The 11,483-nt window shown below is 43.8% G+C and overlaps 1 protein-coding gene across 8 annotated transcripts in view; it reads right to left on the bottom strand.

The window, feature by feature from the left end:
* PTPN12 (protein tyrosine phosphatase non-receptor type 12) overlaps positions 1-5,682 on the bottom strand; it is a 158,390-nt gene extending 152,708 nt beyond the window's left edge. For 7 of the 8 annotated variants that reach the window (XR_006275770.1, XR_006275771.1, XM_038400739.2 and 4 more), the window contains exon 1: positions 5,264-5,631. Coding sequence is in view for 6 of the 8 variants with exons in the window: in XM_038400739.2 (XP_038256667.1) it covers positions 5,264-5,362 (99 nt within the window). In the remaining 2 variants the exon portion in view is untranslated. Of the gene's footprint in view, positions 1-5,263 lie in introns of all 8 variants that reach the window. The other variant, XM_038400706.2, reaches the window with a different exon arrangement.
* Between the last annotated feature and the right edge of the window lie 5,801 nt (positions 5,683-11,483).

Genomic DNA, 11,483 nt, shown 5'->3' with positions numbered 1-11,483 from the left:
TTTGAATCAAACTGAATGATCCTACAATTATAGCAATCTAAGTTGATGGCATGAATGATACGCTAAATAAACGCACTCTTTGCCAAGTGCACTACATAAGGAATCTATGGAAAATCTGTTTAAGCTGCTGTCATAACTGGGGAAAACAAAAAAAAGGAACAAAAACCAAGCAACCAAAATTCTTATTTCTTGAGGTCTTTCAATTATAACCCACAAAATATTGTTCACACCACTGCCATAGAAAGCTTTGACCTTCAACCTCTCTCTCACACATACATATGTACACACATACAATTTGTAGAAACCAAGGATGAGGCCATGCTTTCTATGTTTGTACAGTAGCAAGCAAGCTTACTCTTTTCAATAAAGAATGCTGAGTAACACTGTTCACTTACAGCTAGATTGTACATACAAAACACTTCACAAGCGACCTGCTAATAAAGTACTGGCACTTTTTGTACTTGGAAGCACGATTATCAAAATCAAATTCATTTACTTCTGTCAAGTGGATTTGGTTCTCTTTGTAAAAGATTAGCCAATCACACTGGGATTATATCATACCTTGCAAGTATTCCTACACCTAGAAGATAATAAGGTGATAAACAACAGTCAGCATAGATTTGTCAAAAACAAATCATATCAAACCAACCTGGGGTGACCAGATGTCCCAATTTTATAGGGACAGTCCCGATATTTGGGGTTCTCTCTTACACAGGTTCCTATTACCCCACACCCCCGTCCTGATTTTTCACACTTGCTCTATGGCTATCACTACCCTAAACCAACCTGATAGCTTTCTTTGACAGGGTAACAAGCCTTGTGGATGGGGGGGGAAGCGGTAGATATGGTATATCTTGACTTTAGTAAGGCTTTTGATACTGTCTTGCATGACCATCTCATAAACAAAACTAGGGAAATACAACCTAGATGGAGCTACTATAAGGTGGGTGTGTAACTGGTTGGAAACTCATTCCCAGAGAGTAGGTTTCAGAGTAGCAGCCGTGTTAGTCTGTATTCGCAAAAAGAAAAGGAGTACTGGTGGCACCTTAGAGACTAACAAATTTATTAGAGCATAAGCTTTCGTGAGCTACAGCTCACTTCATCGGATGCATTTGGTGGAAAAAACAGAGGCTATCTGTTTTTTCCACCAAATGCATCCGATGAAGTGAGCTGTAGCTCACGAAAGCTTATGCTCTAATAAATTTGTTAGTCTCTAAGGTGCCACCAGTACTCCTTTTCTTTTTCCCAGAGAGTACTTATCAGAGGTTCAGCGTCATGCTGGAAGGGTATAACAAGTGGAGTCCAACAGGGATCAGTTCTGGGTCAGCTTCTGTTCAATATCTTCATCAATGCTTTAGATAATGGCACAGAGAATACACTTAAAGTTTGCGGACAATACCAAGATGGGAGGGGTTGCAAGTGCTTTGGAGGATAGGACTAAAATTCAAAATGATCTGGACAAACTGGAGAAATGGTCTGAAATAAATAGGATGAAATTCAAGAAAGACAAATGCAAAATATTCCACTTAGGAAGGAACAATCAGTTGCATACATACAAAATGGGAAATGACTGCCTAGGAAGGAGTACTGCGGAAAGAGATCTGGGGGTCATAGTGCATCACAAGCTAAATATGAGTCAGCAGTGTAATGCAAACATAATTATAGGATGTATTAGCAGGAGTATTGTAAGTGAGACAGGAGAAGTAATTCTTCCGCTCTACTCCGTGCTGATTAGGCCTCAACTAGAGTATTGCGTCCAGTTCTGGGTGCCACATTTCTGGAAAGATGTGGACAAATTGGAGAAAGTCCAGAGGAGCAACAGAAATTATTAAAGCTCTAGAAAACATGACCTATGAGGAAAAATTGAAAAAATTGGGTTTGTTTAGTCTGGAGAAGAGAAAACTGAAAGGGGACATAACAGTTTTCAAGTACATAAGAAATTGTTATAAGGAGGAGGGAGAAGAATTGTTGTTCTTCACCTCTGAGGATAGGACAAGAAGCAGTTGGATTCAATTGCAGCAAGAGCTGGACATTAGGAAAAACTTCCTAACTGTCAGAGAGGTTAAGCACGGGAATAAATTGCCTAGGGAGCTTGTGGAATCTCCATCATTGGGGATTTTTAAGAGCATGTTGGACAAACACCTGTCAGGGATGGTCTAGATAATACTTGTCCAGTCTCCCGCACTCAAGGCAGGACAAGATGACCTCTCCAGGTCCCTTCCATTTCTATGATTCTAAGGTCAGTCATCTTAAATTGCACCTATCTATTCCATTAGTCATACTACATTCTAGTTTCACCCTTCCAATGGATTTTCAGTTACATCAGCAGCATTATTAGGCTGTCAAATTTATTAACATTTTTGCCTTTTAACGTCATATACATCCAGGATGATTAGTAGATTATTAGTTAAATTGATCGTACTGCCACATCATCTTCCTTAACTTCTCCTCCCAACAAATCCCTGACACCTATTTATAAAGTAAAGTAGTGAGTCTTTTTAACCTTGATTGAATAAACTAATGTAGGCCACTATAATCATCATCTATGGGAAGAACTAAGACATGAAAAGAAAACTGTTTTCAATTGCATTCATCCACCACTCTACTTCTATTTTTAGACTCCACTTCGGCTTGGAAGCAGAGTGATGAGTAACAGCAATTCTTTTTCCATCAACTTGCCACTGCTTAGCAGCAACAGTACTTCCTGTCCTTAACTGTGAAGGCACTGCCTCCCCCCACCGCACCTCACCTCACCCCCAAAAAAAACAAACAAAAAACCACTCCTTCCGTTTTAAAGATGAGGAGAGACTATTTCTCCTGTTAGTTTCTCTCACCATCTCCTCTTCACCCTTCTCCATTCCCTCAAAATCTCAAAGACAGAAGCTTTAATGTGGCTATGTAAAATAGGAGTGGCAAAAATGCAGTAGCCATACAATGATAAACTACTTATAAAGAGAGTTGCATTCTTGTGGTCAGACCCTTCTACATCTGCTTGTGAAATGCAGATAAATATTAAAGAAAAGTCCTTCAGTATAGTACTAGAATACTTTAACTACAATATTCTGGCTCCCCAACTCTCCTTTAACATATTATTCAACTTTTTTTTGTTTTTTTCCCCTCTCCTAGGGAAACACAAATAGAAACGTGCAGTTGAGTTACAAACAGAAAATGTTAAAGGACATCAGGAACTTTGAATCTAGTCTCTCCCACACTCTCCTGAAGGCCTGAGAGTTCTTTCAGGTAGTACACCTGCGCTTCAGTTCTGAGCAAGTTTTTGGTTTTACAATAACATTTTTTTATAAATGTTTTCCATGCTTGTGGCTATGTGCAAGTTCCATAAAAACAGAAGACCACCAACTACATAGCTGAAAATAGCAACATTAATTATACAGAGTGCTGTCAAATAAATGCACAACAGAAAAGTTTTCAAATCTTTCTTAATAACCTAAATGTTATTTGTAATAGTAAGTAAAAAACATTACTACATATGCATTTTAAGTTGGTATCCCTTAGTATACTGCAACTTTAATTCTGGGCTGCCAGATCAAATGTGAAATAGCAAATCTGTAGCTATAAAATACAGGAATTCTTATATCACATATTTGCTCTGTAAAAAGGCTAAATCCAATCCTGTTTAAAACATTCGGTTTACATATTTTTTCCATTTCTGTTTTTTTATATATATACACATACATACACTTCCTTTACTTAAAACAATGGTCAGCCTTAGCAGCATAATGTAACTGCATGTCAGTCTGTGTGTTAAACAGGAGTTCCTTTAATTACTCATTTTCAAGATTAATTTAAACAGATTAAAAGGATTGGAGTCCAATAGATTTAAGGCTACATCTTAATGTAATTTGCAAGGAAAGTAAAGCAAACTAAGAATTTATACCTCTTAAATCAATCTTGGTTTACATGTGGTTTCCTCCTTCCTACCCTATTTGTACAGCTAGTTCAGTGGACCAGGATCAGTAAAATCTTTTCCAAACGGTATTCTTGTTTCCCATCCCAGCCCTGCCCTCCCTGTATGAAATAGTTACTTCCCGAAGTCCACTTCCTCTTCCATTCCTCAGACCTGAAGTGCTCCCAACGCCCCTGATTCTTGCACAATATCCACAGCCTCCTCCCTGCATTTTAGACAATTCCTGATGTGACATTTACATCAAGATTTTTTTGTTCCCAGACTATTATCAAAATGATATCTAAAAAGACTATGCATACATTTTTATTCTAAACACCACCGAGTAATACAACAGCCTACAGCCGCATATTGTACATGTGGTCTGCTAAGCCACCACCCCAAAACCAGGTTAAGTTATATTTCATATTAAATGTTTAAACAACATTTAAAGTCACAATGACATATCCACCTAATCAGGACTATTGTTCCCAGCTCAGATCACTACTCAGCTGATCAAATCATTTCAAGCATTTTAAGAGTCAGAATAAGGAAAAACAGATAAAAAAAAAACCAAAACAAAACAGTGAATAAACCTGGCTCCAGATTATATCTCCTCTCCCCCAGCATGCACATGCACACACAGGCTACAGGAAGGCTGCTGGTGAAGTGATCTCAAAGGAAGAGATTATGAGGGATACAGCCTGGGGTTGCAGTGGGAGGGGGAGTTGAGGGAAAGATGCTAGCCTCCAAGAACACACCTACCATATTTTCTCAGAAAGGATCAAAAGCGGGTTACAACGACAAATAACTGAGGGCAGAAGATGCCAGGCTACCCAAAGTGGCCATTATATGACCCCCACCATCGCCGACAGAAGAGGCCACAAAGACGTATCCTGGAAAGGAACAAGACAGCACCCGCACCCAAGTAGCCAGGACCCTCCTTATCGCCTCAGGAAAGGGGCTGGGCTCAGGAGAGGAGGTTCTAGGCTGCAGCCTGCAACAGCAGACTGATGTGGTGAGCGAGAAGGCACTGGAGGGCATCCACTCCCCTATCTCCTCCCAAAGAAAGGTTCCGGCGGGGGATCGCAAGAGCAGCCCTTACACGAGAAGCTGCAGGTCAGCGCCCGCTCCCCCAAACCGGGGCTGGGGCAACGTCCCGGCTCCGGGTTACACAACAGGAGAGCTCAGGACGCGGGCTGAAGGGGCTACAACGGCAGCTCACGCAGGGGGATGCTACACCTCCCCCATACACACCCCACCCATCTCCTCTCCGCCCGCTTCTCCTGCCCAGCCCACACGGGACCCTCTCCCCGGCCCCCAGGCAGAGACGGGAGCTGAGCGCTCCCGCCCCCCGCTCACCATGAAGTCGCTAGCGAAGTTGTCGTCCCCATTGTGGTCCGTGTCCTTCATGGCCTGGACGCGCTGGATGAATTTCCTCAGGATCTCCTCTTGCTCCATCCTGCCTGCCTACAGAGCCGGAGCCCCGGCCCCGGCCCCGGCCCCGGCCGCCCCCACACGATCCCCGCCGCCGCCTCGGCTCTCTCAGGCCGCCTGCCTCCCCCAATGCCGGAGCCTCCCCTCACACAACTTCCCTCCGGCTCAGCGCCGCCTTCTCCATCCTGCCTCCGGCCGCTCGCCCCTCCCCACAGCAGTCGCGGCAGCCGCCGCCAGCGACACGCTCAGAGAACGGACACGACGATACCAACCCCACCCCCCTCCTCCTGCGCACGCGCGGAACCAGCCCCTCAGCATTTTCTAATCCCGCACTCAGAGCCCGACCCCACCCCCGGCTCCTACCATTGACCCGTTGTGCAATAGCTTCTCTGTGATTGGTCGCACAGAACATCAGTCACCCGCCGTCCCTCCCTTTATTCTCCTCCCCCCAGTTTCCCGTGGATAGGACCCTCCCGAAGGGCTCTGCATGGAACTTTGGGAGGGACCACTAAAGCGAGCAGGGGGAAGAACATAGGGGAAGTCAGCGGAGAGAGACAAGCTCAGTGTGAAGAGGGGTGCGGCTCGCTGCAGTGACTACACGTCCCAGGGTGGAATGCCTGATGAGCGGTGCACGCTGGGAGCTGTAGTCCGCCCGGGGCTACGTCCCAGGCTGGTAAGAAGCCGGTGAATGAGGGAGATTCTTTAAGCGTCTCATGGAAACGCACAAAGCAAAACCCTCCGTACCCACGAGTGAGGCTTGGACTAGGTCTGAGCGATGGAGTCTCTTTCTTCCAGCGGAGCTCGCCAGTTCACATAGGGTGACCAGACAGCAAGTGTGAAAAATCGGGACGGGGTGGAGGGTAATAGGAGCCTATATAAGAAAGACCCAAAAATCAGGACTGTCCCTATAAAATTGGGACATCTGGTCACCCTAAATCCACAACACTGTAATGAATATTCCAAGACAGGAACTGCATTAAAGTGAGAACATGTACGGGTAATTTAAGAATATAGCAATATTTACAGCTCTTGTAATTATTCCCAAAGCAGGCATTATAAACCCAACAACTTCAGAGTCAGGGTTAAATGCAAAGAAACAGACTCGTTAAAGTATAGAAATAAATAGCTGAAGCACCAAAACATCCTTAATTCTGCTCTATATGACCTTATTTTAAATTCTTAACTCCAAATGAACATATTTTTGTCTCGATTTTTTTTTATTTAAAAATACCATGCATGAAGATAAAACCAGAAAGACATTAAAAATGCTACCCAACATGACTTCTCTAATGAGTTGCAGATATGAAATATCAATCTGTTGTCTTTTAGGGCCACAGCCACTCACTATCATGCTCTGGCTACTTTGCAGAAAGCGAGAGCTGTGCAAAACAGCTGGAGCATACTGACCAGTTAAATAAAGCTTGCAGGTGCATCACCAGAGGAACACAAAGCAGCCAGAGCATACTGGTGAATCTGGCCCTTAACTGACTATTATTTTCTGTATGAAAGGGAACATAGATTGTAGGCAGGGCTTAGTGATAATATTTGGGTATTGTGAGGAGTCTAGGGTTGAGCTGGCTGAAAAATTCCTGACAATAGTTTTCTGTTGAAAAATGCAGTTTAATCAAAATCAAAACATGTTATGGGAATATGTCAATTTCAATTACATTTTTGATGGGAAAAAGTCAAAATGATTGGTCATTTTTTTTATTTGATTTTATCATTTAATTTAAACTTTCATATTAATTGTTTCAAAATTATTCAGCATTATCAAATTTTTATGTATAAATTACTTTATTCAACATTATCAAAATAAAATATTTCAATGGTCCTGCATTGATTTTTTTTAATTTTTTTTTTAAATTTTTCTGCTGCATGAAATTTCATAAGTTTGGGCTTTTTGTTCTAATTTGGAATGGAAAAAAAATCAAAACGCAAAAATTCCTTCCAAGATTCAAATTCCATTTTCTGAGCAGCTGTAATCCAGGAATTCATAGATTTTAAAATCAGAAGGAACTATTACTGTTGTGATAATCAAATCTGACCTCCTGCATAACATAGGCCAGAGAATTTCACTCAGTAATTCCTGCATCAAGTTCAATAACTTGGGGTTGAACAACAGCAAATACTTTAGAAAGACAACCAATCTTGATTTAAAATTGTCAGGCGATCGAGACTACCACATTTCTTGGTAAATTGTTCCAATGGTTAATTACCCATTAAAAATGTGCAGTTTGAATTTGTATGGCTTGTTTCCAGCCATTAGATTTCATTATGTCTGTGCCTGTATCCACATTGCAAACTGGGTGGATTACTGCCTGAATTAAAGTGGAATGTGGGCTCTAGTCTAAACTGTACCTCCAGCTGGGTCAACTAGCCTGGATGTAAAGCACCACCAAACCCAGGTCAGAGGCTTCTGTGCGTGGAGAGTAGGAGGGTTAGGGGCAAAACATGGGTAAAAATCCAGCTCTGCAGTGATGACACCGCATGGGTATGTCTGCATTGCAGCGGGAACAAGCCTCCCAATCTGGGTAGTCAGATTTGTGCTAGCAGAGCTCAAGTTAGTGTGCTAAAAATAGCAGCATGGAAGTTACTGCATTGGCAAAGGTGTGGTCTAACCACCTGAACTCAGTTCCAGGGGGTTTGGTAGGTCCCAGTGTAACCCACAAACCTCCTGGGTGTGGTGCTCTGTTCCCTCTAGTGGCACCAAGACCACTTAGAGATTAAGGAGTCTGCTCTACAATCTTAGCTAAAGGCCAAGTGGCTTTTAGCTCATGCAGTAGCAGCTCCAGAGATCTCAGGTTCAATCCTGCTGATGACCAGGGTCTGTCAGTGTTACACCAGCTCAGGTGGCTAGCCATAGTTTCTGGTGGTGCAGCAATTTCCATAGTGCTATCTTATTTTAGCATGCTAACTCAAGCCCTGCTACTCAGTCTGTGAGGCTTGCTCACAGTTGCAGCGTAGCTATACCTGTCATCTACTAGAATGAAGAGACTTCTATCAGATATGTTTTTGTATTGTACGTTCTAATATACTGTGAACATGTCACCTTTTAACCTCTTTCTCTTTCACAGTCTCAATTGATTAAGTCTATTAAGACCTTGTCTATACTTAACAGGTTTGCTTCTTTATTATGCCCATAGTTTATTCGGGTTCACACACCCTCCACACTTGCTATCTGGTCATCCTACCCCAGACCTTCTTTGTCCTAATCCAAGCCAGGATAGACAGAGGGACCCAGATAACATTGGGATTCTGCTGGAGCTGGTACAGGTGGCAATTACCTCCTCAGATGAAATGGGAATGGCCTTCAACAGCAGGCACAACAACAGCTCCAACTCATCTCAACTAACTCTTCTTTTCCCCAAAGCAACAGTTATTACTGTCTTTACATCTAGCAGAGTGTCAAACTAGAGAGTCCCTCTAAAAACTAAAGGGAACAAGAAGCATTGTTAAAATGAAATCCTTTCTTAATGGTTTACATTTCAAATGCTTTATCCATTTTCCCTTTTTTTTAATCTTTAATAAAAGGTTAAAAGGACTTTTAGTTGTGTTTGCCATGGTACTAAGTGACTGCATTATCTACATACCAAACCCTGAACCTTTGTTAACAATGTTTAAGGCTGGACAGTGACAGAGTTATGTTAACACTTTCGGCCTATTTATTCCCTCTAAATTAATACAACAGCGAGGAGGTCATACAGTGTAATGAAGAAGAATGTGGAGGGGCCTTGGAAGGCCAATGGGGATGTGGTGAGCCAGGATATGGGAGAAGCAATAGAGATAAGAGGAGATGAAGAGAATATGAGGGGGCTGTCTGTATCCCACATTCATGCCAGCTGCAATTGATCTTTCTGCTCCAGAAGAGGTCTTTACTTTGGTCAGGAGAAGTCTTGCCATGGCAAACCTGATCCCAGGAGCCAGCATGCAGGTATGGAATCTTTAAGGAGCAGTGACAGTGGGGGCTAAGTAGTCTACCAATGAGAAATCTTGAAACCTGTGTACAGGCTCCCTCACACACACACCCCACTGCTCATTTCAAACAGAATTATAGTGTGTGAATTAACTGGGAAGGAAAGGTAATGCATTAATTATGATGTTACAATGACCTCACTTAAGAGGGCCCTAAGCTATCGATCTCACCTTGTTTATAGTCAGAACAATTAGATACAATTGTTAATAATTTAGCTTAATTATAATGGAATTAAGTCAAATGAAGCCTGCTCATGAGATTTTAAATGAGTTTTAACTATAATGACAATCTGAAAAGTATATGTAATTCTGTTAAGATAATTTGAGGAAAAAAACCTGGTCACAGAGTCCCTACTGTGACAATTGGACTGCTGAATTGGAATTAATTTGCAAACTGGATACAATTAACTTAGGCTTGAATAGAGACTGGGAATGGATGAGTCATTACACAAAGTAAAACTATTTCCCCATGGTATTTCTCCCTCCTACCCCACCCCCCACTGTTCCTCTGATATTCTTGTTAACTGCTGGAATTAGCCTACCTTGCTTGTTACCATGGAAGGTTTTCCTCCTTTCCCCCCCCTGCTGCTGGTGATGGCTTATCTTAAGTGATCACTCTCCTTACAGTGTGTATGATAAACCCATTGTTTCATGTTCTCTCTCTGTGTGTGTGTGTGTGTGTGTGTGTGTGTGTGTGTGTGTGTGTAAATCTCTCTTCTGTTTTTTCCACCAAATGCATCCGATGAAGTGAGCTGTAGCTCACGAAAGCTTATGCTCTAATAAATTTGTTAGTCTCTAAGGTGCCACAAGTACTCCTTTTCTTTTTACTGTGACAATGTTCCTCCTTTACCTTGGTGGGTCTTGTGCTTATTGGTAGATTTGCTCGCCTTAGAGCTTCACGGCAGCCCTCAGTTTGGCCATTTTTTGTGAACCCACAGTCCAGGTCAACTCCTCTTGTGTCTGACCAGGAGTTGGGAGGTTTGGGGGGAACCCGGGCCTGCCCACTACTCCGGGTTCCAGCCCAGGGCTCTGTGGAATGCAGCTGTCTAGAGTACCTCCTGGAACTGCTGTGCAACAGCTACAACTCCCTGGGCTACTTCCCCATGATCTCCTCCCAATACCTTCTTTGTCCTCACCATAGAGCCTTCCTCCTAGTGTCTGATAATGCTTGTACTTCTCAGTCCTCCAACAGTCCAAGTTCTCATTCTCAGCTTCTAATGCCTCTTGCTCCCAGCTCCTTACACAGGCACAACAAACTGAAATGAGCTCCTTTTAAAACCCAGGTGCCCTGATTAGCCTGCCTTAATTGATTCTAGCAGCTTCTTGATTGGCTGCAGGTGTTCTAATCAGCCTGTCTGTCCTAATTGTCTCCAGAAGATTCCTGATTGTTCTGGAACTTTCCCTGTTCTCTTACCAGGGAAAAGGGACCTGCTTAACTTGTTGACCAACATCTCCCCTTTTATTACACTCCTGCATTCCTCTGGCCTGGAGGGAGAAGGAGGAAGAGGGCTGCTGCTAAGTCCTGGGCTCTCCTTGTTGCTCTAGCTGCTCCCCTGGCTGGGCCAGACACCACCCTCATTCTCTGCTACATGGTTGCTGGCTGGCTGCTGGTCCTCCACCCTCGGGTGCTGCTACTGCTCCAACTGTAGCCCCTTGGGGGGGCCTGTTGGCCCACTCCCCAGAAAGGGGGAGTGAGGGACCCCAGCCCCAGCCGTTGCTGTGGACACCACCACCTCCTGAGAGAGGTCCTTTCTGCCTGCCTGGATCACCTCCTGGAGCTGCTGCTGTGGAGCTTGCTGAAGCCCCGAGGAGGACCATTTACCAGTGGGGGAGCACCTACAGACTTTGCAGACCACCGTAGAGGGGGCCCTAAGAGTGAGTAACTTTCAAACTGTGCTCTTGTGGTGGGGGTCTTGAGTGTGTTTGTAGGGACATGGGGTGTGGTATGGAGCTGCCCCCCAATCCATGTGTGTTCCCCCCCCAACCCCCACCACTACTCCCACCACCGCTGCCCCCTCCACCACTGGCTGTATACTATCTGTCTCAGCTCTTGCCTCTGGACTCAGCTGCTTGCTTGGCTTGCCATGCCCTGATTCCACCCTTTGGCCCAGAAGCAGTAACCACCCCAAATTGACTTTGTGCAAGCACACGTGAGCGCACATGCCCCCCCGCC

Source organism: Dermochelys coriacea, chromosome 1 (assembly GCF_009764565.3).
Source record: "Dermochelys coriacea isolate rDerCor1 chromosome 1, rDerCor1.pri.v4, whole genome shotgun sequence".
In the NCBI taxonomy this organism is placed as follows: Eukaryota; Metazoa; Chordata; order Testudines; family Dermochelyidae; genus Dermochelys; species Dermochelys coriacea.
The sequence above is the reverse complement of the archived record's forward strand: the minus strand, read 5'-3'. Positions and strand labels throughout refer to the sequence as shown.